The sequence below is a fragment of the Pteronotus mesoamericanus genome, unplaced genomic scaffold (genome assembly GCF_021234165.1).
Source record: "Pteronotus mesoamericanus isolate MK-2021 breed Mesoamerican mustached bat unplaced genomic scaffold, CSHL_Meso_final scaffold_54, whole genome shotgun sequence".
Classification (NCBI taxonomy): Eukaryota; Metazoa; Chordata; class Mammalia; order Chiroptera; family Mormoopidae; genus Pteronotus; species Pteronotus mesoamericanus.
The window spans coordinates 59020401-59047759 of NW_026555321.1; the positions used below are offsets into that span (position 1 = coordinate 59020401).

Here is a 27359-nt window from a genome sequence, read left to right on the forward strand (position 1 = left end):
CAAAAAGAGGCAAGAGGAAATGAAAAAATACAATTTCTGAATCGAAGAACACTGTAGAAGGAATCAAAAGCAGACTAGAAGAAGTAGAAGTAGAAGACAAGGTAGAGGTAGAGGACAAGGTAGAGGACAAGGTAGAAAAAAGCTCCCGGGAAAAAAAAAATGGAAAAAAGATGCAAAAAGAATGAAGAGGCATTTAAGGAAATGCAGGACAACCAAAAACAAAATAATATCAGTATAATAGAGAAAACCAAAGGAGAAGAGGAAGAGGAATGATAAAGAACCTGTTTCAAAAAGTAATGATGGAAAATTTCCCTAACTGGAGGAGAGAAAAAATCACACAAGTCCAAGAAGCACAGAGGGTCCCATTGATGAGGAACCCAGTGAGACCCATTCCAAGACACATCATCATTAAAATGGCAAATATCAGAGACAAATGGAGAATCCTAAAGGCAGCAAGGGAGAAAAAGGTTGTAACATGCAAGGGAGTCCCGATATGGCTAGCAGCTGACTTCTCAAAAGAAACACTGTGAGAAGGGAATGGCAAGAAATATTCCAAATAATGAAAAGCAAGGGCCTACAACCAAGCAAGGCTCTAACCAGCAAGGCTCTTGATTGAAATGGAAGGCAAAATAAGGAGTTTCCCAGACAAAAGAAGGCTAAAAGGATACATATCCGCCAAACCAGCACTGTAAGATATGCTAAAGGGACTGGTTAAAGACAAGAAAAAGAATGAGAAAAAGAAAAATGCAGGTACAAAGGAAAAAAATGTTTCTGTCAATACTAACTCTCAGTGTAAATGGTCTAAATGCCCCAATCAAAAGACACAGAATAGCTGAATGAATAAGAAAACATGACCCACACATATGCTGCCTATAAGAGACCTACCTCAGAACAAAGGACCTAAGCAGACTGGAAGTAAAGGGATGGGAAAAAAAATATTCCAAGCAAATTGGCAAGAGAAGAAAGCAGGAGTAGCAATACTTATATCAGACAAAATAGATTTCAAAACAAAGGCCATAAAAAGAGACCCAGAAGGACAGTATATAATACTCAAGGGAAGAATCCATCAAGAAGACATAAACATTGTAAACATATATGCACCCAACATCGAAGCACCAAAATATATAAGGAAAATCATGGAGGACTTCCAAAAAGAGATAGACAGATACACACGGATAGTAGGGGATTTTAACACCCCACTGTCAAAAATGGACAGATCTTCCAAACAAAACATCAACGTGGATATTGTGGAGCTGAATGATGCACTAACTAACATATAAAACCTTACATCCCAAAGAAGCGAACTACACATTGTTTTCAAATGCACATGGAACTTTCTCCAAGATAGACCACGTGACAGGACACAAAGCAAGCCTCAGCAATTTCAGAAAAAATGAAATAATACCCAGCTTTTTCTCAGAAAACAAGGGTTTGAAAGAGGATATCAACCTCAAAGAGAAACCTCAAAAACTTGCAAACTCATGGAGACTGAACAACAGACTATTAAACAATGAATGGGTCAATAATGAGATAAAAGAATAAATCAAAAAGTTTCTGGAAACAAATGAAAAGGAATATATAACAGTCCAAAACCTATGGCTCACAGCAAAGGCAGTCCTAAGAGGGAAGTTCGTAGCAACACATGCCTACCTAAAAAAGATAGAAACATTTCAAATAAAAGATCTAACACTACAAATCAAGGACTGGAGAAACAACAACAAATAAATCCCAGAGCAAGTAGAAGGAAGGAAATATTCAAGATTAGAGCAGAACTGGATGACATAGAGACAAAAAGAACAATTCAAAGGATCAACCAATCCAGGAGCTGGTTCTTCGAAAAGATACAAAAATCAAGAAGCCTTTTAGGAGGCTCATGAAGAAAACAAGGGAGAGGACCCAAATAAGTAATACCATAAATGGAAGAAGAGAAATAACAACTGATACCAGAGAAACATGAAGGATTGTAAGAAACTACCATGAACAATTATATGCCAAGAAATTTGTAAACCTCGATGAAATGGACGAATTTCTAGAAAAGTGTAATTTTCCAACACTGAAGGAAGGTGCAGCATAAAGCCTGAACAGAACAATAACAGCAGGGGAAATTGAATCAGTAATCAAGGAACGCCCGGCATACAAAAGCCCTAGGCTGGACGGTTTCACAGGAGAATGTTTTGTAACATTTAAGGAAGAGCTAACCAATGTCCTTCTCAGGCTATTCCAAGAAATCCAAGATGTGGGAGGACTCCCAGACACTTTTTATGAGGCCAGCATCACCCTAATCCCAAAACCAGATAAAAATGCTACAAAGAAAGAAAACTACAGGCCAATATCGCTGATGAAAATAGACACTAAAATCCTCAACAAATATTGGCAAACCATATCCAGCAACACATTAAAAAGAATATCCACGATGATCAAGTGGGATTCACCCCAAGGATGCAGGGATGGTTCAATATATGCAAATCAATAAATGTAATACATCACATAAACAAAAGGAAAGAAACCACATGATCATCTCGATAGATGCAGAAAAAACATTCGATAAGGTACAGCACCCATTTATGATATAAACAATCAGCACAATGGGAAGAAAGGGGGCATACCTCAATGTAATAAAGGCCATATATGAAACACCTACAGCCAACATCATACTCAACGGGCAAAAACTAAAAGCTTTCCCACTAAGATTTGGAACATGACAAGGGTGTCCACTTTTCCACTTCTACTCAACATAGAATTGGAAGTCCTAGCTACAGTGCTCAGCCAAGAAAAAGTAATAAAAGGCATCCAAATTGAAAAGGAAGAAGTAAAACTACCATTGTTTGCAGATGACGTCATAGTGTATATAGAAAACCCTGTAGACTCCACCAAAAAACTACTCAACGTAATAAGTGAGTGTGGCAAAACAGCGGGCTACAAAGACAATATTAAAAAATTAGGCATTTTTGTATACCAGCAATGAAATAGAAGAAGAATCAGAAAAAAAAATACTATTTGATACAGCAACAAGAAAAATAAAGTACCTAGGAATAAACTTAACTAAGGAGGTAAAACACATGTACGGAGAAAACTATACAACATGGAAGAAAGAAATTAAGGAAGACACAAATAAATGGAAGCGTATACCGTGTTCATGGATTGGAAGAATTAATATCATCAAAATGTCCATACTACTCAAAGCAATTTACAGATTCAATGCAATCCCTATTAAGATACCAATTGCGTATTTCACAGTAATAGAACAGACACTTCAAAACTGTATATGGAACCATAAACAACCCCGAATAGCTGCAGCAATTTTGAGAAAGAAACACAAAGTAGGAGGGATCACAATACTGGACATCAAACTATACTACAAAGCCACTATACTCAAAACAATCTGGTACTGGCACAAGATCAGACCCATAGACCAGTGGAACAGAATAGAAAGCCCAGAAATAAGCCCAGGTCTATATGGGCAACTAATATTTGACAAAGGGGGCAGAAGCTTAAAGTGGAGTAACAATAACCTCTTCAACAAATGGTGTTGGGAGAGCTAGACAGCTACATGCCAAAAATTGAAATTGGATCATCAGCTGACACCATACACAAAAATAAACTCAAGATGGATGAAAGACTTAAATATAAATCGCAACACTATCAAAGTCCTAGAGGAGAACATTGGCACGAAACTCTCAGATATCCCACGCAGCAATTTTTTCACCAATATGTCTACTAAAGCAAGGGACAGAAAGGAAAGAATTAACAAGTGGGACCTCATCAAAATAAGAAGCTGCACGGCTAAAGAAAACATCAGCAAAATGAAAAGGGAGCCAACCGTATGGGAAAATATATTCGCTAATGATACATCAGATAGAGGTTTGATCTCCAAAATATATAAAGAACTCACATGACTCCACTCCAAGAAGACAAATGATCCAATCAAAAAATGGGCTAAGGACCTGGGCAGATGCTTTTCCAAGAAAGAGATACAGAGCGCCCAGAGACATTTGAAAGCATGCTCAGCATCACTATTCATTGGAGAAATGCAGAGTAAAACCACAATAAGATACCACCTCACACTGGTCAGAATGGCCATCATAAACAGATCAACAAACAACGGGTGCTGGCGATGCTGTGGAGAAAAGGGAACACTACTAGTACACTGTTGGTGGGAATGTAGACTCGTGCAGCCATTGTGGAAAGGAGTGTGAAACTTCCTCAAAAAGCTGAAAATGCAACTGCCTATTGATCCAGTGATTCCCCAGTTGGGACTATAACCTAAGAATCCCAAAATGCCAATTGAAAAGAACTGATGCACCCCAATGTTCATCGCAGCACAATTTACAATAGCCAAGTGTTGGAAGCAGTGTAAATGCCTATCAGTAGATGATTGGATCAAATAATTATGGTATAAGAAAAAAAAATTATGGTACATTTACACAATGGAATACTATGCAGCGAAAAGACAAAGAAAACCACTACAGTTCACAACAGCATGGACTGAACTAGAGAGCATTATTCTAAGTGAAATAAGCCAGAGGGCGAATGACCAATATCATATGATCTCACCCATAAGTGGAACCTAATCAACCAAAGAAAGACGCAAGGAAAATAAGACCAGAAACACTCAAAGAAAAAAGAAACCAACAGATACAAGAGGAGGAGGGAGGGGTAGGTGGTGAAAAGGAAGGGAAGGGTCAAGTCAAGGAACATATAACAAGGATTCATGGACAAAGCCAAAGTGGGGAAGGATTGAGGGAGTGAGAAGGGGGAAGGGAGTCGGGGAAAGTGATGGGCGATAGGTAGGGACAATTGTATTTGAAAAATAAATAAATACATTTTTTTAAAAAAGAAGTTACTATTAATAAGTAAATGCCAAGAAATTAGAAAACCTTGATGAAATGGACAAATTTCTGGAACAACTTAACCCTCCAACACCAATGAAGATGAAGAAAAGCTGAACAGACCAATAACAGGTGGGGAAATTGAAGCAGCAAAAAGAAAATCTCCCCGTACACAAAAGCCCTGGATCGTATGGTTTCACAGGAGAAATTTACAAAACATTTAAGGAAGAGTTAACCCATGTCCATCTCAGACTATTCGAGGATATCGAAGAACAGAGAAGACTCTCAAACTCTCTTTTTGAGGGAAGCATCATCCTAATCCCAAAACCAGATAAAGGCACAACAGAGAAGGAAAACTACAGGCCAATATCGTTGATGAACATAGATGCTAAAATCCTCAGCAAAATATTGGCAAACCGCATCCAGCCACACATTAAAAACATTGCCGACCAGTATCAAGTGGAATTCATCTCAAGGACGCAAGGATGTTTCAATATTTGCAAGTCAGTAAATGTAATACACCACATAAGCAACACAAAAGACAAAAACCACATGATCATATCAATAGGTGCTGAAAAGCATTTGATAAAGTCCAGCACCCATTTATGATACTAACACTCAACAGAGAGGGAATAAAGTGGGCACACCTCAATATAATAAAGGCCACATATGACAAACGTACAGCCATCCTCATACTCAGCTGACAGAAACTAAAATCTTTCCCCCTAAGGCTGGGAACAAGACAAGGAAGTCCAGTTTCACCACTTCTATTCTACATAGTATTGGAAGTCCTAGCCACAGTGTTCAGACAAGAAAAAGAAATAAAAGACATCCTAATTGGAAAGGAGGAAGTGAAACATCATAATTGTTTGCAGGTGATATGATAGTGCACATAGAAAATCCCATATACTCCACCAAAAAGCCTACTTGACCTCATAAGTGAATTTGGCAAAACATCAGGATACAAAGGCAATGTTCAGAAATCGAAGTCATTTTTGTACACCAACTATGAAATCTCATAAACAAAAATCTGGGAAAAAACCCAAACACCCCATTTGCTATCTTCACAAGAAAAATAATGTACCTAAGAATAAACTTAACCAAGGAGGTAAAAGACCTGTACTCAGGAAACTACACAACACTGAAGAAAGAAATTAAGGAAGACACAAATAAATGGAAGTATATATGTGTTCATGGATTGGAAGAATTAACATCTAAATATCCAGACTACCCGAAGAAATTTATAGATTCAATGCAATTCCTATTAAAATACCAATGATGTATTTGAGATATAGAACATTTAAAAAATTTATATGGAACCATAAACAACCATGAATAGCTACAGCAATTTTGAGAAAGAACAAAGTATGAGGGATCACAATACCAGACATCAAACTATATTACTAGGCCACTGTAATCAAAACAGTCCTGTACTGGCAAAAGAACAGACACATAGATCCATGGAACAGAATAGAGAGCCCATAAATAAACCCATGTCTCTGTGGTCAATTAATATTCAACAGAGGGGTATAGGTCTAAAATGTAGTAAAAATAGCTTCTTTAAGAAATGGTGTTGGGAGAGCTGGACTGCTATGTGCCAACACTGAAGTTTGACCACCAACTTATACTGTATACAAAAATAAACTCAAGAGGAATAAAACACTTAAACATAAATCATAACACCATTAAAGTCCTAGAGGAGAACCTAGGCAAGAAACTCTCAGATATTCCATGCAGCAATATTTTCAGTGGTATGTCCCGTAAAGCAACAGACACAAAGAAAAGAATAAACAAATAGGAATTCATCAAAATCAGAAGCTTCTGCATGGCTAAAGAAAACATCAGCAAAATGAAAAGGGAACCAACCGTATGGGAAAATATATTTGCCAATGATATCTCAGAGAGGGGTTTGATCTCCAGAATACATAAAGAACTCACAAATCTCTACTCCAGGAAGAGAAACAATCCAATTAAAAAATGGACAATGGACCTGAACAGAAACTTCTCCAAGGAACATATACAGGGCCCTGAGACATATGAAAAGATGCTCATCATCACTGGTCATCAGAGAAATGCAAATGAAGGCCAAAAATAGATACCACTTCACAGTGGTCAGAATTGCCATCATAAAGAAATCAATAAAAAACAAGTGCTGGCAATACTGTATAGAAAAGGGAACCCTAGTACACTTTTGGTGCAATTGTAGACTGGTACAGACATTTGGAAAACAGTTTAGAATTTCCTCAAAAGATAAAAATGGAACTGCCTTTTTACCCAGTGATTCCACTGCTAGGATTATACCCTAAGAATTCCAAAACACCAATTCAAAAGAACCTATGCACCCCAATGTCCATAGCAGCACAATTTACAATAGCCAAGTGCTGGAAGCAACCTTAGTGCCCATTAGTAAATGAGTGGATGAAAAAACTATGATATATTTACACAATGGAATACTACCCAGCAGAAAGAGCTTCTACCCTTTGCAACAGCATGGAACGGGAGAGCATTATGTTAAGCCAGGGGGTGAAAGACAAATACCATGATCTCACCTATAAATGGAACCTAATCCACAAACAAATAAGGAAGCAAAATATAACCAGAGACATTGAACTAAAGAACAAACTAACAGTCACCAGAGGAGAGGGGAAAGGGGATAATGGATATAAAAAAGGGAAGGGTCATCCAGGACTATGTATAAAGGACACATGGATGAAGCCAAAGTGGGGAAGGATTGAGGGTGGAAGGTGGGGGTGGGTGGGGTAGGGGAAAGATCAGGTGGCTGGAAAAATGGAGACACATATATTTAAACAATAAGGGAAAAAATAATAAAAGAAAGGAACAAAGACAAGGAGGTTCCCAAAATGAGGAGATAAAGAAAGGCAGCTCAAATGAAAGAACAGATCAAAACTACAGAAACAGACCTAAACAAAATGGAAATAAGCAACCCTATCAGATGCAGAGTTTAAAACACTGGTTATCAGGATGCTCAAGAAACTTAATGAGGACCTCAACAGCATAAAAGATCCAGTCAGAAATGAAGGACACACTAATTGAAATGAACTACAATTTAAGGGAAAGAACAGTAGAGTGGATGAAGCCAAGAATCAAGTCAATGATTTGGAACATAAGAATGCAAAAAATAACCATTCAGAACAACAGGAATAAGAATCAAAAAATGTGGATAGTGTAAGCAGCCTCTGGGACAATTTTAAGCAACCCAACATCTGCATCACAGCGGTGCTAGAAAGAGAAGAGAAAGAGCAAGAAATTCGAAATCTGTTTGAAAAATAATGGAAGAAAATTTCCCTAATTTGATGAGGAAAATAGACATGCAAGCCCAGGAAGCAGAGAGGATCCCAATCAAGATGGATGCAAACAGGCCCTCTCCAAGACACCTCAAAATTAAAATGCTAAAGGTTAAAGATAGGGAATCTTTTTTAAAAAAAAAAAATTCATTTTTATTTTTATAGAGGGGGAGGGAAACATCAATGTTTGTTTACCTCTCGGGCACCCGCTGTGGGGGACCTGACCTGCAACCCAGGCATGTGCCCTGTTTGGTAATCAGTCCAGCGACCCTTTGGTTTGCAGGCCAGCACTCAATCCACTGAGCAGAAGCAGCCAGAGATAAAGATAGGGAATCTAAAAATCAGCCAGAGAAAAGCCATTAGTTTCCTACAGGGAAATTCTCATAAGTCTGTCAGCTGATTTCTCAAAAGAAACTTTGCAGGCTAGAAAGGGATTGCCAAGAAATATTCAAAGTCATGTAAAGCAGGGACCTACAGCTAAGATTGCTCTACCTAGCAATGATATTTAGAATTGAAGGGCAGTTAAAGAGCTGCCCAGTGAAGAAAAAACTAAAGGAGTTCATCATCACTAATCGTTTATTATATACTAAAGGGACTTAAGGAAAAGATCAAAACCATGAACAATAAATTAGCAATAAATATGTAGTTATCAACAATTGCAAAACAAAACAAGGACGACAGAGAGAATCATGTATAGAGCATTTTAATGGTTGCCAAATGGGAGGGGGCTCTCTGAGAATGGGTGAAGAGGTGAGGGGATAAAGAAGTACAAATAGGCAGTTACAGAATAGCCACAGGGATGTAAAATACAGTATAGGAAGTGGAGTAGCCAAAGAACCTATGCATGATCCATGGACATGAACAATGGGGTAAGGGTTGACTTTGGCAGTGGGGTTGCTAGGTAGGAAGGGGTAAAGGGGGAAAAATTGGGACAACTGTAAAAGCATAATAAAAAAAAGAATTTAAAGGTAATAAAATAGTGAATTGGCAAAAAAAAAAAAAAAAAAAAAAACCCAAAACAAACAGAACACTACTATAGAGCAAATTTCTGTAGCTACTTCTTGGTGCAGCTCCCTCCCTCCGGTACCTTGCTCATCAAACTACAGCAGGAACTCTGAAATGTGGTGCTTTTCCCCAAGACACTGCCTTTCAAATGTTTCGAAGGTAGCTGCAGGTAGAAAGTCAGGATTGTACACCTCACCTTCTTCTCTTAAAGTCCAGTCCTGGGCTGCTGACCATGTTTGCTTGTTTGCAGTAGTTGATTACAGTAAAAAGCAAATCCAATTCCCATTGAACATTAATTTTAGTTTTTATGGTTTATTGGTTACTTCAAAAAAATTCATTTTAGAGATGGAATGAGAGAAATGATTTGTTGTTACACTTACTTATGCATTCATTGGTTGATTCTTGTCGGTGTCCTAACTGGGGACCAAACCCACAATCTTGGTATATCAGGACGATGCTCTGTCCAACTGAGATACCCAGCCAGGACCTTATCAGTTGCTTTTTTGCCCTGCTGCTTTCCCCAAAACACCATTTTCCTTAGCCTGGTGGTAGTGGGGCAGGGGGCAGACTTTCAAAATCAGCAAAGTATCTGTTTAATCCTTAGTGCACATACTACTTTTCAGGTCGTTTAGCAACCCTGGCATCTTTTGCACCTCCGGGAATGTATACAATAGCTTTAAAGACTATGAGTTTGTGGGGCCAAAATGGCTTTATTCAGTAAGCATCCCTGTAACCAAATTATACTTTTAAAAAATGTTTAAATTGTCTAGTTTTATTTCAATGTGCCTCAGTGTCCCAGAGACTGGGACTTAAGTGCTTTCATTTCATGGCAAGATTCAGATGAATTTTTCACCATTTCCCATTGACCACATATTTGAAAATACCTTTCAGCCTGATTTTTAAAATCTGTTAACAAGAATTTGATTACATGGAAATGTATCACTTGATAAAAAAGTTCTTAGATTTTCAAAGTAATAGCTGAAGTTCACATACTCAGATTGCCTAAAATACTTTGAGGTGATGTAATCTTATTTTTGTATATTAAACATTCTGTCAAGAGATAGACTTCGAGGAATGAAGGAGATGCCCACATCATGGTATGAGTAGCCAAATATTGAGTACTGTGTCCTCTCCCTGAATAGCTAGCTGACACTGAATAGAGAGATTAGAATTTTGGGATGGAAATCATTCAACTGGAGAACAAGTGTATGGCCTATCAGAGAAAAAGCTTTCATGTTATATGTACCACAGGACAGCTAGGTCTGAGTGTGAATTGAGAAATGGGAGGTAACTACAGCTGAAACTATTCACCAGATTTATTTGGGGCTCCATGGAAGCTTTATTTTCCCCCGAAAAAATTTTGTGTGCGAACAATCTTATCACAGAAGTGCTATTGGATGGGTAAAGAGTAAACTTTTGTCTCTGGGTAAGAGCAAACTTTTGAGACAAGGGGATGTCAATAGTTCTTATTCTTCCCTAGAAACCATCTTTATAACAATGTCATTTCAATTTAGAAGTGACATTAAGAAAAACATCCAGCTCATTCAGAGCTCGAAAGAACAGGCCAGCAAGAGCGTACTCAATCAAGTGCGGCCAGAGGATATTACACTATTTCCAATAGAGGTGAAGTTAATCTGAAAGAAGTTACCGTTATATAAACTAAAATTGGATCACACCAATTTCTAAAAATTGTTACACTTAATCAGACATGACAGTTATCAGAAGTGTAAGAATTCACCAGTTTATCTGAAACACCTAGTTGTACAGGCAAGTTTGTTCTAAACAAGTTTTAAGGTGAATTGTGATCCTTTGAGCACACATTGCAAAAAGACAGAAAAATACTGACACTTTAGTGCATTTTTTTAATACTAAGAAAAAAATAGAATATTTAGACACTCAACACATTCCAGATGAAATTAAGTTCTATGGAGAAACTGAGAAATTCAGTTTGCTATGGAGAACTTCAGAGGGCTTTTTTTGTCTAACACTAAAATTTAGGGGATTTGTATGGAAATATAAACATGTATGGAAATATAAACATTAAGCACACCTAAATAAATATAAATTAAGATAGAGCATACAGTTCAATAAATAATCATAGAATGAGCTATGTCATCTGTGAACAAATTTCAACATAATCTTGGGAATGGAAGACATATTTAACCTTGTTTTCAACTTTAATAATTTTGTCAATACCCAAATATTACAGTATTAGTACTTAAACAGAAATTAAGCCATAGTTCACACAGGGATAGTTCCATTCAAAATTTACTGAATTGCAGATTAGATTATGTTAAATAGAGAATAAATCTCCAAAAAGTATCTTGGCAATTTCCTGGATTCCAACTTTATGCAAACAGCATTGGACTGTTTGTATTATTTGAGGCTAATAATAGGAAGTATGTCAAATTTTCAATAAAAATTTTAAGATTAGCATATTTGGTGATAAATTTATGTAGATGGTAATTTCAAAATAAAACCTGAGTTGTAAATGCCTCCTATCCCCAACCCACCTCACATCCCATTTTCTTTTAGACCATTGTCTCAACATTTAATGAACATACGTATTACTTGAGGATCTCGTTGCGATGGAGCTTTTAATGCACTAAGTCTGTGATGGGGTCTGGAGTCTACATTTCTAACAAGCTAGAGATGGAGATGATGCTTGGTTTTGGACAACCCTTTATTTAGCAAGATGACCCAATTTGTAGTGAGGACAATTTCTGGCCTAATGACTGTTTTACAGTCATTACATACATTGCCGTTTTATAAAATCAGCTGTAATGTTTTGTAATCAATCATACCAACCAAAAGTGATCACAAAAAGTACTTCTTGAAAGAATGTTTTAGTTAGGTGAGAGCTTAAAGTGTACCAAATTGGCAGTGTTTCCATTTGTCTGACAGTAACACCTCTGATACATTACAGTAGTGATTTTCAATTAGTATGCAGCAAGAATTTTTAAAACATGCAATACCTGACTATGTAAGTCAGGAGTACCTTTTTCCCTTAGACTGTCAAATAAAAACATGACAACAGCCAATCCCAACAGTAGTTGTCTGATATGAATGCCCTGTCTTGAGCCATAAATGTTAAGGTCATTTAACAGAGGTGCATCTTATTGTTCAAGTTGCATAATAAGGTTGCATCTGATTGGTTAATTCTTAGTCCTAGAAATTCTTTAATATAAGAATAGGCACCTGATAATTTAAAAAGTCACTGTGGTGCAAAAAGGGTAACTAATTACTATTCTTTCTGTAAATGAATCAAAATTGTACCTTTTCGTTAGGTCAGCAAAAAAATACATATTGTTGGTGTGCTGCAGAATTTGAGTCATTAGTTTGTATGTGCCATGAGATGAAAAAGTTTGAAAACTGCTTCTTTACAGTATAAGTCAGGACACACCAAGTTCTCATTATTTTAAAAAACATTTACTATAGCTTGAGTCTCTCCTCCAGTTAATTCAAGTCCAGAAAATTCAAGCCAGTACACTGCAAAAAGTTAAAAACTTTAATGGTAAACTGTCCATATAAATTACTTGTAAACCTGCTTTAAGCTATCCCATCTCCTCCTCCCCGTTCCACAAATAAATGCTTTTTCTTCTGTCTTATTGCTAAACAGCGTGTAACACCCAGGGCCCCTCCCTTTAAAAATCGAACAAAATTATCTCCAACTAAAGGACCCAATGCAAACAGGTGGGCTTCTTTAACACATTCGTAGGTATACGCATCTATTTCCACAGGATTGCCCTTACAAGTGATTGGCTGACTTGAGTTATGGCCCAGGTAACAGCCTTGCTCCTTCAAAAAAGACAGACTGGGATGAGAACCTATCATCACTGCTGCTGCAGAAAGTTTAAATATTTTCTTCAATCCAGAGACGCTCTGAAGGATGCATTTCATGTTCGGCTTAAAGGAGAGCACATGGTGCTCAGGAAAACTGGTATAATCAGATAAAAGATTTGAGGCTACAGAATATGACTGAGTACACATCATATGGTAGACCTTATGGTATTCTGGATACAGCTTTTTAGGAAGCTGTTTGAATATTAAACTTGGATCAGTTACTCGTCTGCGAAATACATGAATCACAGGAATGTTATTGTTGTAAGCGCACAGTACTGCATCTGCGGCGGTAAGCCCAGAACCTACAATTAACACTGGGTCCACGTTGCCACGTAATTTTCCTTTGCTTATAGCTGCTCCAAATTCAGGCATTGAATGAAACACAAAAGGAAAATCTTCCCCTTCAATTTCCAGATGGGCAGGAGAATCCAATGTTCCAGTCGCCAGAGCTACATTCTCAGCAAAGAGACAGAAGGGAACATGGGAACCATCTGCTATTCGCTGATAACCCTGGATCTCCCAGTTTCTCTTGATCAACTTGGAATTCTCAATCTGTAAATGCTGTGCTGAAATAGCTCGGTCGTGACCACCATTGTCATCCTGATCTCTGTAGAGTCTTGACACAGAGGTAATGTAAGCATTCTCTCTGAAATTCTTCTCCAGACCCATGACTTTTACATAGTGCTTATAGTAGCGAGCTACTTCCTCCGGCATAACTCGATCTCCTTTTAGATTTCTGGAAAAGGAAAAGGAAAAATATCCTAGGCGAACAGTACTTTCAGTTCCCATGATTATTACTTTTCCATCTATTAAGCTATTACATCTTTTTAATTCCTCTGAACTGTCTTAGCTATAAGTTATCCTAATACCTTACAAAAAAAACCTTTTTAGTTAAAGAGAGGAAGCCCATGTGAGGGCAGAGACTGTATTTAATGAATGTTTTTCCAATGTCTTTCATAGTATCCTTTCAGATTAGCTGCCTTATCAGTAAACTTTTATTAAATGAAGGGATGAAAATGTGGATATATGAAAATAAGACTATTTTACAGTCTATGTCACAACTGTAATCTAAATAATTCAGTGTTTAACTATAATATTCAGTCTATGGTCTATACTTTAATCAATTTTCAACCAGTATACTGCAAGAATTTTTTTTTAAAGATTTTATTTTTTTAGAGAGGGGAAGGAAGAGAGAAAGAGAGGTAGCAAAACATCAATGTGTAAGAGAAACATTAATTGGTTCCTCCTTGCATGCCCCAAACTGGGGACCTTGCCAGCAACCCAGGCATATGCCCCAGCTGGGAACTGAACAGGTAACCTTTTGGTTTGCAGGCAGGTGGCTCAATCCACTAAGCCACACCAGCCAGGGCTGCAAGAATTTTTAAAACATGCAATGGCTGTCTATTTAGTCAAGGGCACTGACCTCTTCTCCCTTAGACTTCAAATAAAAAAAATCAAAGCAGCTAACACAACAATACCCATTTGGTGTGAAGTAATAAAAACTATACCTATTTCTTTTGTCAGACTGGCAAAAAATATATTTTTTCTGTGTGCTGCAGAATTCTAGTAATTAGTTTATGTGTGCCATGAAATGAAAAAGGTTAAAACTGTTTTAAGTACAGACTAAATTTGGGTTGCAACTGTTAAGATATTCCAGGTCTAATTGTAATATATATTAATATATACTTCGTAAAGATAATATATACCACCCTGATACAGTTTTTAGTAAGTTGCTTTCTATTTTCCTAATTACCAAAGTAAGTCAGACCAGTCTTTTGCAAACAAAATCATCTTATGTCTAGGTAAATAATAAACGACATTTCTGTGTTTTCCTACTCATAAAGATACATATAAATAAAATATCTTTATGGAAAAAAAGTGTGTTAGTGCACTTTTCATTTTTCCAGTTGAAATTTAAAGCGATGGGCATTAACACCCCTAAACATTGTGCTCCAATCAGAGACAAGTAGCAGGGAAAACAAAGCAAATCACTGAAGTTTAATGACCATAATAATTAAGATTTAGAATGTATTAACTTTCAATTTTTACAGAAACCCTATGTGGTAGTTACTTCTATTATTATCTCCATTTTACAGACTAGGAAGTTGACGGCTACTTTAAGTTATGTGACCAGGGTCATCACATAAGAAGTTATTGAGTCAATCTCTAGAGATTGGAGAGTCTGCCTTCTCTTAACACGATGCAAAGGTAAGAGCGAAAGGTGGTGCGTACCAAAAGAATCATTCTCACAGATTAATTCTATACACAGCATCCTCACCTGAGAAGGGTGAACACTCTGTACGTAAGTCACAAAGCTTTCCTTTCTTTTATCCACATCACAGAGTGAAGAATGTCAAGCAGTTTCAGTTACAGACTTATGAAAATCAGGAAGTTACACAACTTGCCTGATTTTACAACTTCATGATTCAAAGCCATATATAATTCTTTTTTAAAAAACCCAACAGGAATATTTGAGAGGTTTAATTTCAATTACTCATCCTGGTCTAAATTTGCTTTCCTTTAATCTTGTCAAATTAGGATAATTTCGGTGGATTAAAATGGTTCCTGTCTAGCAAGAAGTTAAGCATTCAAATGTCGGCCATGTTCTAACAAAGGTTTAGTAACTTCCTGCTTTCATTTACTGTTCTGTGAGTAGTCAAATTAGATAGAATCTCTGTATTAGTAATTTCTACCTAATATTGACTATCCTTGAAAATTATAGAACTTTTCAACTCTTTTTAAATTTTAGGTTCTTCCCCCTAAAATAAACTTGTATTCTTTCAAGCTGAGATTTCTTCTGTTATTTAAACTTTCTTATTAAATATTTAACTCTATACCCAAGTAGCCAATCACACCATCAATTCTAGTTCATACTCGAACACACTCCTCTAGTCTGAAAGTCAAACACCTTAAGTATGTACACATGAAATATGCACATGTGAACTTATAAATCTACTCATAAAAATAAGTAAGTATGGAAAGGATATGTGGGTGAATAAGAAAGTAACTAAACATAGTGGATGAACAGGATTGGATAAATCCATCCAGATTTACAGAGAAGTCAGGAACCTAATCTACAGACAAAACATTCCTTACCTCTGTGCTGTCTAATAACATCTCTAAGTGGTAACTAGCTCACAATCACTGCTGCAGAGAGGACTTTCACTTGAGAAACAGATATTTTTGTTATTCACCTAAGACAGGATCACAAATATTTTGAAATTTGCTGACAGTCTTCTCATTGCATACCAAAGAATTTTAAAAGTTTGATCTTTACCTTCGTTTGCTGGTTACCCAGTCTTTAAATTTAAGTCCAGGTAGCTCCATCCAACTACCAAAGCTGATTGTCAACATGGAGCCTTCCATACTCTATTTGAATAAAAAATGTACAGTCAAAAAACACATTTAAGCAGTAACATAGTTTTCTGTTTGTTCATTTTTTAAAACCAAAGCCATCTATTTAAGAGTCTGGATAAGGAGAACTCAAAGAAGTCCTAAATGGCTGTACATATTACCTCTCAAAGTTTATTCCAATAAACTTTCAAATAATGCTTTCATCATTTGGTAGTTATATTTCATAATTTGGTAGGAATATAAATGTATATTAACTTATATCTATATAAATATAGGTATTTATATTCCTTTTTTAAAAAGATTATTTATTTTTAAAGAGGGGGAAGGGAAAGAGAAAGAGAGGGAAATATCAATGTGTGGTTGCTTCTCAAGCGCCCCCCACTGGAGACCTGGCCTACAATCCAGGTATGTGCCCTGACTGGGAATCAAACTGGTGACCATTTGGTTTGCAGGCTGACACTCAATCCACTGAGCCACACCAGCCAGGGCTATATTCCTTCTTTATTATAGTTATACATTTACAAAACAAATTTACGATATTACTCAATGCCTACACAATGTTGATAGCTCTGGCTTATAATCAACATGATAATTCAGATACAAAATACTCTGCTAGAGAAACAAATCAGTATTTGCACTTTTTAAACAACAGGAAAATAGTTAATCAATTTCCACACTTTAGATGTCTTTGCTGATTTGGATATAGCAGCGTCTCTTCTTAGAACTAGGAAAAGCAGCAGTGGTTCCCTGGTTAAGAACAAATTCACGGCTAATGCTAATGCTGCCTTTAAGGAAGTAAGCCCTTCAATCTCACATGTCCTACTTACTTTTTCTTTGCTCAGCACAAAGCTAGAAAAGCCCAAGGGCCAATTGCACGTGTCCCAATGACTTCAATTTCTTTCAACCAACTCTTTCAGGCTATGGCTTCTTTTCCCCTAATTCTCTTGCCCTGTGTCTATAAAGCCTAGTATTAGGAATGGGACTTATTATTATTGGCCAACATTTAGAGAACACTTACTATGTGCTAGGCCTTATGAAGACTATTATTTGTGACACAGATCACCACAGGGAGAAACGCTGCAAGCTGCCACTGCTTTGAAGTGGGCTGGGCCTGGGACTAGGATCAGAAGCAGGATGGGAAACTGGGATAATCAGAAGGGGAGCTGTTAAGATTATATGTCAGATGTTATGTGGAACCATATAATCATCTCATCTAGAACTCAAAACCCTTAAAGCATTAATATTCCACTTTCTGTCAACAATTTCTAAACTTTATTCTCATCACACCAGTTCTTCTAATTGGTTGTGAACCCTAATCCCTTGATCTGTTCATTTTTCTCCCAACAGGCTTTTTTCTTTTTTTCCCTATGCAAAGTATATGCCCTGCGCACCTGCTGTCATGGAGACACAGCATACCAAGGGATGCAAATGCAAACCTGAGAAGTACTGTAGAAGAATAAAGAGAGTATTTCCTAAAGGCCACAAGGACTTTGAGGAGTGCAGTTTTAGAAAGGGAGACTATCCCAGACAGAACCAACAAGTTATGTGACTGTTTGTTTGTTAATAAAAAGTTTAGCCTCATGCGGAAAAGTATTAACAGGCTTCGGTTGTAGTAGCCCTATACATTACTAAGAAAGGTCTGTGTTCGGAACTGACCCCTGGCCACCTCCTAGAAGACACCCATCCTTGGAATATTTTACCTGATGAGAATATTTTCTGCATGCTAGAAGCCATGGGCCATGCAATACCAGTGTGGCCCTTGCATATGTGATTTATGGTAAACATGGCTGTTTGCTCTGAGAAGCAGGGATCAGTTGCAAAGGCAAGTCACATGGGTGCTGCTGGCCTACATGACTGGGGTGACCCGCCCCCCCCGGAAAATCCCTGGACACCAATACATGGATGAGCATCCCTAATTGGTTGTCACTTGAAAAGAAAAATTAAACAGCTTTTAGACATATAACACTGCACCAATATATGGGCATATCTAACTGAAGTTTGTACTCAAGATTTGATATCAATTTTAAAATTCTATGAAGTCTGTACTTCACAACATAGCAAATTTTTTAAACATTTGTACAACAAATAAGCACTCTCTATACACTAGATACTACACTGACTGCGAAGGACACAGAGTGTACAATAATTGTTAGTTGTTGCCCCCTAACAAAATGCACTGAATCTTAATGTTATCAGTACTCTGGTTAAACTTGTGCTATGGACTAAACTGTATCATCTCCTGATCCCAGGAGAAGCCCTAACTCCCAGTGTGATGGTTATTTGGAAGTGGGTCCTTCAGAGGTCATTATGCCCACAATGAGGTCACTAGAGGGTGGGGCCCTCATGACAGGATTAGTGGCTTTATAAGAGGAGGAAGACAGAGATCATGCTCTCTCTGCCCTGTGAGGACTCAGCAAGAAAGCAGCTGTCTGCAAGCCAGGGAAAAAGCCCTCACCAGGAAGTGAATACACCGGCTCCTTGATCCTGAATATCGCAGTTTCCAAGCTGTGAGAAATTAAGTATCTGCTGTTTAAGCTACTTAGTCTCTGGAAGTTTGTTATAGCTGCTGAAGCAGACTAATATAATTTCATTATATTACAATACATCTTTTATTTAAGATCTTGAAAATGTAGAAGAATAATGGATATGGGTATGAAATATTGCAATTTTATTCTAAAATAAAATTTTTTTACTATGCAAAATATTAAAATATTTTCTGTATTATAAAATAGTATAGAGAAATGCTTATTCTAAGACTATCAGTTATCAAATTTAACTAACCACATTAATTGAACACGATTAAAATTCCAGGTAAAAATTCAGTGTATATCATATATAACATTGTATCATACTGCTCAAGAATCAAAATAGTCTTATTAAGATATATATATAAAAAACAACTCATATACACCAGAATGCTAAGAGAAGTATACTCACATGCCAAGCTCCACCAGGTGGACCTTTACCAAGTACTAAGTGAGGGATATAATGATGTTGTTCCAATTTCCAATGCAAAACGGATGGATAGTCATACCCAAAGTCAGCATCTGGATGAAGAAGTGTGTCAAAAAGTACTGCAACTGGATTGGATGATCGGCCCTCAAGACCCTCAGACAAGTATTCTAAGTCCTGAATGAATTTTTTTTAGAAAGAAAGGAAAAGTCAGACAGAGTTTGAAAAAAGAAAAATACAAACCAATGCTACCATAAAGCAAAGGCCATTATTCTAATCCAGCATTTCCCAGGGAGTGTGCTATAGTACACTGATGGTTCCTTGAGATCTCAATAGAGCAAATAAATATGGGAAAGGCTGGATTTCAACAAATCTAATAAGATCCTTTTATTGCAAAATTTGAAGATGCCTTTTATATGCTAATACGTACGACTTAATATGTTTATAGTGACACTGCAACATAAAAGACAGAACTTTCCAAACTTATTTGAGCATAGAGCACCTATTAAAAACTTTATCAGGAAATCATTTGGGAAATTCTGCTCTTATCAATCAGGAAAATAAACAGAAGTAACTCAGCAGAATGCGCTTATAAATCTGAAATAAAAATGATAGAAAGTGTTGTCAGATGAAAGGATTTTCAATTACTAAAGACAATGCTTATGTAAGTAGAACTAATCTTGTTTCAGTATAAAAAAATTAAAAACACTGACAAAAAATAATACCTGATCTACAATGGAAAGGTGTCTGGCTTCTTGTAATTTACCATGTAAGATTGTATTTGGATGTACTGCTTCTGATGATAAATATGGTCTGTACCCTGATAACATATAAGAAAGGCAGATCCCTGAGGGTCCATTTCCTATTTAAAAAAAGAAAACAGTTAAGAGGCTGTATCATGCATCATACTCCTATTTCTTGGCTTTTCTCCCTCACCAACTCTGCCTTCTCCAAACTCTGAAAACCAAGTATTCCCAAGAATTGTAACTTTTGTCTTTACTCGTGGTTTTTCTGGGGAGTATCATTTACTCAGAGCTTCAACTCTTTATGCTGATTCCCAGAATTAGATCTCTAGGTGACCTCTTCTCTCAAAATACAGCCTACATTTTCATGTAGTACTTACTTTACTCCACCTGAAAGACCCACTAATAACTTAATAAAATGTGTTCAAAAGCAAATTCATAGGTTTCTTCATTTAGGTGCCCTCTACTTCTAAGTAAGATCCCTTCTCAACATATGGCACTAGCAAAATCCTTAATCAATCAGGTTCTGGTTCTATACCAATTTGTAATCTACATCCATTCATTGTCTTTGCTATGCTCATTCCTATACTCTCACTCAGAAGACATATTTTCCGTCCTTAGATTTACTTACTCCAAAATCATTTCACATTCAGATGAGTTTTGGCAACACATGGTCTTCAGCATGTTACTCCCTCTGTTCTAAAGGCCTTAAGTGCTTGTTTCTGACTACCCAATGTTCTCTGTTGTAGTCTCAACCATCTTTGCAGTCCCATGCCTTAATATTGCTTTCCCATATTTTTATATGCTTTAACTAAAACCAAACTAGATTTTTCAGAGCTACTCCCATTTCTGTAGTCCCTTTGGTCTGGGTCGTCAATTCTCTGTTATCTACATCCATCAAAAACTTAATCCAACTAAGACAACTGCTGACTATAGGGGAAAAAGAATCCTATTTTCTGCCTAATACTTTGTCCCAAATAAGCTCAAAGATGTAAATATGAAAAGTAAAATGATAATAATGTTAGTAAAGTGGGTAATATTTACACTTACAATGCTGGAGCATGACACAAAACTCAAAAGACAGCCCTGACTGGTGCGCCTCAGTGAGTTGGTTCCAGAAAGTCACCAGTTTGATTCACAGTCAGAGCAAACGCCTGAGTTTTGGGTCAGGTCTCTCTGGTTAGGGGCATGTGAGAGGCAACCGATCAGTTGTTTCTCTTGCATATAGCTATTGCGTTTCTCTCCCTGTTTTTATCCCTCCTTTCCACTCTCTCTAAAAATAAAATCTTAAAAAAAAAAAAAAAAACCCCTCAAAAGAAGAGTAAAATAAATCTTTTGCCTCCATAAAAGTTATCAACTAATGACAAGTAATGGGAGTTAAGATTGAGACAAAGAGCTAATTTCCTTGAATCAAACAAAGACAATGCTAAAGAACAAAAATCATGATAATATCAACAGATATACAAAAAGCATTTGACAAAATACCTATTCATGATAAAAACTCTCAGCAAACTACAAATAGAGGGGGACTTCCTCAGCTTGAAAAAGAATATCTACAAAAAGCCTACAACTAATATCATCTTAATGGAGAAAAACTAGGTGCTTTCCCTTTACAATCAAGACAAGGGTGTCTCTTTACACCATTCCTACTGAACACACACCTTGATGGAAGATGTGGATAATCGTATTAAGATAAGAAAAGGAAATAAAAGGTACTCAGATTGGGGAGGAAGAAAAAAAACTGCCTTTGTTCATAATGCCATGATTATCTATGTAGAAAATCCCAAAGAACTGACAAAAAACAAAACAAAACAAAACTCCTTGTACTAACAGGCAATTATGGCAAGATTGCAAGATGCTAGGTTAATATACAGAAGCCAACTGCTATTCAAAAATAAGCAATGAACAACTGGAATTTGAAATGCAACTCACAACTGTTTATATTTGCACAAAAAAGAAAAATATTTTGATATAAATCTAACAAAATACAGGTAAAGGCTATATAAGAAAAACCACAAAACTGATAAAAGAACTGAAAACATATCTAAATAGATGGAAAGACATTCCAAGCTTGTGACAGGAAGACTCAGTCTTGTTAAGATGTCAGTTTTTCCCAATTGATTTACAGATTTAATGAATCCAAACCAAATCCCAGCAAGTTACTTTGTGGATACTGGCAAACTGATTCTAAAGTTCAAATGGAAACATGGAATGAGAATAGCCAACACAATGTAGAACAAAATAAAGACAGAAACCATCCAACTTCAAGTCTTACTATAAAACTACAGTCAACATGACTGTGGAAATAATGAAAGGACAAATAAACGGAACAGACTTAGAGAACCCAGAGATAGATCCTCACAAGTATAGTCAACCTATTTGTCCAAATTTATTTTTAACCAAAAAAAAAAAAAAAAAAAAAAAGCAAAGGCAATCCAATGGAGATAAGGTCTTTTCAATAAATGGTACTGGAACAAGTGTACATCCACATGCCAAAATATGAATCTAGACACTAACCTTGCATCTTTACAAAAATTAACTCAAAACAGATCATGGACCTAAACAGAAGACACAAAATTATAAAACTTCTAGAATAAAACATAGGAGAAAACGTAGGGGATCTTAGGTTTGGTACTGAATTTTTAGTTATAACACCAAAAGCAGGATTCATAAAACAAACAAACAAAAACCTGATACATTTAATTAAAATTTAAATTCTTCTGCTCTGCAAAAGACATTGTTAAGAAAATGAAAAGACAAATCATAGACTGGGAGAAAATATTTACAAAACATGTATTTGAAAAAACTCTTAATTCTCAACCATAAGAAAACTAACAACCCAATCAATTAAAAAGTAGGCAAAAGATCTGGACATTTTAAAGGTATACAGATGGCAAATAAGCATATGAAAAGACGCTCAACTTCATCTATCTTTACAGAACTGCAAATTAAAACAATGAGATCCTGCTACAAACCTATCAGATGGCAAAGATCCACAATACTGACAACACCAAATGTTGAAAAGGCTATGGAACAACTGGAACTTTTATTTATACCCGCTTAGGAATGCAAAAGGGTACAGTCACTTTGGAAGACAGTTTGACAGTTTATTAAAAAACTAAATAGTCTTACCAGATGACCCAGCAATCACATTCCTCAGTATTTACCTAAATGAACTGAAAACAATGGCCATGCCAAAATCTGCGCGTTTATAAGAGCTTTACTCATAATTGTCAAAACTTGGAAGCAATCCAGATGTCATTCAATTCATGAATGGATAATCAAATTGTGAAACATCCATACTATATAAAATACAGTAAAGAAATTAGCACTTTCAGGCTGGTGGCACTTCTGCCAACAGTACTATATACATTAGTTATACTCACTGGCTAGCTGAGACTAAATAGGAATAGACTGGGGGCGCGGGGGAGTGAGGTGGGCAAGTAAATACGAAGGTGGTTTTTGCTTTCCTAACTCTCCCACAGCCAAGACAGAACAAAAAGCAAAGGTTCCTTTATTTATTTTTAGATACCAAGGATGAAAAACTAGGGTGGACGTAAGTTGGAAAATGGTACACAAGGCATGGTCTGCAAGATATCCTGGATGAGAACCAGTGTAAAAACTCCTCTCTATCCTCCCCCTGACAGGGGAATCTAGTATAGAACTATCTTCCCTTCCTCCTTCTACTGAATCTCCCACATGCCAGTCAGGAGAGGACTTTTCTCTCCTTCCCGCTTATTTGGAAACAAAATAAAGGCTGTCATCATCACCAGGACAAACCATCACCATTATATGTTGTGTCATATAATCAAGACAACAGATAGTGTTTTAAAATAATAGAGTAATATCAATCCTTAATGAATGAATGCTGCATTATAACACAGGACCTAATATCAGATAAATATCTTTGGAGAAAGATTTGGTTTTTGGTTGTTTTAAGATATCAAACCTCATAATACTTTTTAATACAATCCTAAGAACTTGTAACTATGTAACTGTAAATTTATAAAGAGTAAGGATTGTAACTATAATTTTAAGAGATAAAATGCAGTAACTTACCAATTACTACCACAGGCAAAGTCACTGATGAATCTTCAAGTAAAGTTTCTTCAACTAATGGCATTGCCTTAACTTTTCGCCTCAAATTATCACCAAAGTATTGCACTAAAGAATTATAAATTTCTGCTTCAGTTTCAGTGTCACCATAGTTTCTTAAATAAAAAAAAAAAAGAAAGAAAAAATAACTGAGATATATAGTCAATACAGCCTTTATAGAAGTCTATCTTTATTCAGGTTTTATTTAGGCCAAAAAAATATTCAATAGTTTCATAAAAGGAGAAATTCCTCCTGATTAATGTTTTCAAATTAGTAGCTTAGCTACATGTCAACCTACTCCACTTTGAATGCCAGAAATCCTAAATAGTGGCTAATGTCTTTTTAGTACTTTATAGGCAAGTCTTACATAAGAAGCTATCTTTAACAACCAAAGACACAGCATTGTACAGAAATTTTTAATTTTCTAAGATTTCCTAGGAGTAGGTAAGTTTCTCTTTTACTTTTCTCTCATTAATACAAAGTACATTAGAGACAGTATATTTAAAACAAAAGTCATACATAATATTTTAAGGAAAGGTTACTGGGCTTAAATATAAATTGTGAGTTTTGGTAAAATTATGTTTACACATTTTATTAATTCTCAAAGAGATACTAAAATATGGAAGGATGTTAATGTTGATTTCCAATCTTCTTTCTTTTCCAACTACCTTCCTAGAAACTAGCTTTAGCATTCTGACATGCTCATGCAATAAATGGACTAATGTTAAACTTATCTTTTCATATGCTTATTGGTCATTTATATACCTTCTTTGGAGAAACAAATTCTTTGCTCACTTTCAAATTGGTTCTGTCTGTTGCTGAGCTTTAAAAATCCTTTATATATTCTTGATACAACTCCCTTTTTAGATAAGATTTTTGAATATTTTCTTCCATTCTGTGGGTTGCCTATTCACTCTCTTTGTTGTCTTTTTAATCACAACAGTTTTAAATTTTGATCAAGTCCAATTTATTTATTTATTTATTTTTGTTACTATGCTTTTGGTGTCACATCTAATATATTAATTAGATATGGTGTTTGTGCCTCTGCTGTTTGGGACAGCAAGGACACACCAAGGTCACAAAAATTTACTCCAATGCTTTCTTCTATAATTATAGTTCTAGTTCTTACATTTAAGTTTTTAATTTATTTTGAGTAAATTCTTGTATATGGTGTGAGAGAGAAGTACAACTTCATTATTTCACCTGTGGATATCTGTCCTGGTACCAGTTGTTGAAGAGACTGTTATTTCTCCTTTGTCTCGGAATACCATGGAAAACCGAAGGACAATAAGGGTAAGGATTTATTTCTGAACTCTCAATTGTATTTCATTGGATATATGTTTATCTCTATGCCAGCACCACACTGTTAAATTTCTTTCTCTGTAGTAAAATCTGAAATCTGGAAGTTGAAATCCTCCAACTTTTTGTTTATCAAGACTGTCTTCACTATTCTGGGTTCTGTACAATTCCATATGTTTTTCTGAAAAAAAAAAAAACAACAACTAGGATTTTGATAGGATTTCACTAACTTTGTAAATCAATTAAGAAATACTGCCATCTTAAGTAGAGGGCTGGGCAAAAGTAGGTTTACAGTTGTTCGTATGGAAAATAATAAAGTAGTAAATAACACAAGAATAAACTGTTTTGCATATAACTGTAAACCTACTTTTGCCTCACCCTGTGTATCATGACTTTCAATCCATATAACATGGGATTCCTTTTCATTTACTTAGCCTTTCTTTAATTATTCTCAGTGATGTTTCGTAGTTTTAAGTAAGTCTTACATTTCTTTTGTTAAAATTATTCCTATTTCATTCTTTTTGATGCTAGTATGAATGGAATTAACTATAGTTGCTGGTGGAAGGTCTTGCCTTCAGTGTATAAAAATTGCTACACTTGTGAAGCACAATAAAAAGAGGTATACTTGTGTGCTCTTTAAACAAGTTTGGTGATAAGTAATAAATACTGCAATTTTGAAGAAATAAGCATAAACAGTATTTCTAGATATGTACGACAACTACAATATGAAAATATTTGTGATTTCTAGTGGTGACAAAGTCACAAATATTGCTGCTTCTATTCATACTTGAATACCAGAGTTTGGTATTAAAACTTAGTGAAAATTCTGCTGTACTCTTCTTTACATCCAAGTTCATGGGCCACTTATAGTCTATCTACGAAATCCAATTTAATAACTCTTGATGGCGTTTTGTACATGCCAAAAAAAAAAAAAAAAAAGAAGAAAAGAAAGAGAGGAGTGTTCACATCATTATCCTGGTACATTGGTACCTGGAAGGCAAGGTCCTCCTAGGTCTTTCCCTCCGTAAAAAACTGGAACTGTATCTAGAACACACATTCGCTCTTTGCAAGGGCGGCCCTCGTCACGCTGACAACTGTCCAGACTCGCACGTTTTTCAAGTTTCTACAGTATCTACTACGGCTTCAGATAACGAACATCTCAGTTAGAAGCTACTGTAAACAGATCATCACACTGAAAACCTAGTACCCTACCGCCTTCCACCCAGTGACTAAGCTTAAATGTTTTTAAGTACATAAACTAAAGGGGATAGCGGGCGGTTCGCAACCCTTCTTCCGCAAAACTTTGCAGTTGAACAGCCGTCTGGCTCGGGCCTCCCAAACTCAAGCGCGTGACTGGTGTAGCCCCGGGACTGCGGAATGGCGGAGGCAGGCCAGGGCAACTGGGCGCCCTCCTCGCCCCTCCTGGCCCACACGACCCCGGTCCGTCCGCCCGCCCGGCCGGTTAGTTCACCGCTCCCTGCGTTCATTCCTCCGTTCCCTCGCGACCCTTCCCGGCGGGGAAGTCACCTGACATGCTCGGCGAGAGAGCAGCGGCAGCACCACACCGGCATGAATCGCGGGCCCCGCCGCCTCCCCCGGCAGGGCCGCCCGGCTGGATCGAGGGTCGCGGCGCCCGGAAGCCGCAACTGAATGACCAGTGGAGCTCGACACCCGGTAGACTAGACGCAGCTTCCGCTCCCGTCGCGCGGACCCGGCGCCGTAGGGACGCTCTGGACGCTGCGGTGGGCGGGGCGGCGCCTCCTCGCAGGTGCGAGGCCTGCGATTGGTACAGCGGGCGCGGCGGGCTTGGGGGCGGAGCCTACAACGGATTGAGCGCGGGAGTTAGGGGGAAGTCTGTCCGCGCCCGAGCCACTTCAGGGCTTCCTCCAGAGCGGGCTCTGCTTTACACTAGGAGTGCGGCTCACGGACTCCCC

General features: G+C 37.0%; 1 protein-coding gene across 3 annotated transcripts; it reads right to left on the reverse strand.

Moving 5' to 3' along the window:
- Positions 1-11344: 11344 nt before the first annotated feature.
- Positions 11345-27098, reverse strand: OSGIN2 (oxidative stress induced growth inhibitor family member 2). Of its 3 annotated transcripts, XM_054595073.1 has the most exons (7): positions 26953-27062; positions 25330-25606; positions 24091-24242; positions 20014-20150; positions 19274-19465; positions 16260-16351; positions 11345-13718 (listed from the first exon to the last, which is right to left on the reverse strand). In XM_054595073.1, the coding sequence occupies exons 2-7, from the start codon at positions 25395-25397 to the stop codon at positions 12689-12691; spliced, it is 1671 nt and encodes a 556-aa protein (XP_054451048.1). In that variant the 5' UTR covers positions 25398-25606; positions 26953-27062; the 3' UTR covers positions 11345-12688. The 3 variants fall into 3 exon arrangements, with proteins under 3 accessions (XP_054451048.1, XP_054451049.1, XP_054451050.1); XM_054595074.1 differs by lacking the exon at positions 25330-25606 and having other exon boundaries at positions 26953-27098; XM_054595075.1 differs by lacking the exon at positions 20014-20150 and having other exon boundaries at positions 19274-19383.
- Between the last annotated feature and the right edge of the window lie 261 nt (positions 27099-27359).

What these genes read in the sequence shown, in the direction of transcription:
- OSGIN2 (XM_054595073.1), bottom strand. Translation starts at nt 25,397, where the DNA reads ATGGTATTCCGAGACAAAGGAGAAATAACAGTCTCTTCAACAACTGGT. An exon ending in ACCAGGACAGATATCCACAG is followed by an intron (nt 24,243 to 25,329) that starts GTGAAATAATGA and finishes TTTTTATTTAAG; the next exon opens with AAACTATGGTGACACTGAAA. An exon ending in ACCTTTCCATTGTAGATCAG is followed by an intron (nt 19,466 to 20,013) that starts GTATTATTTTTT and finishes AAATTCATTCAG; the next exon opens with GACTTAGAATACTTGTCTGA.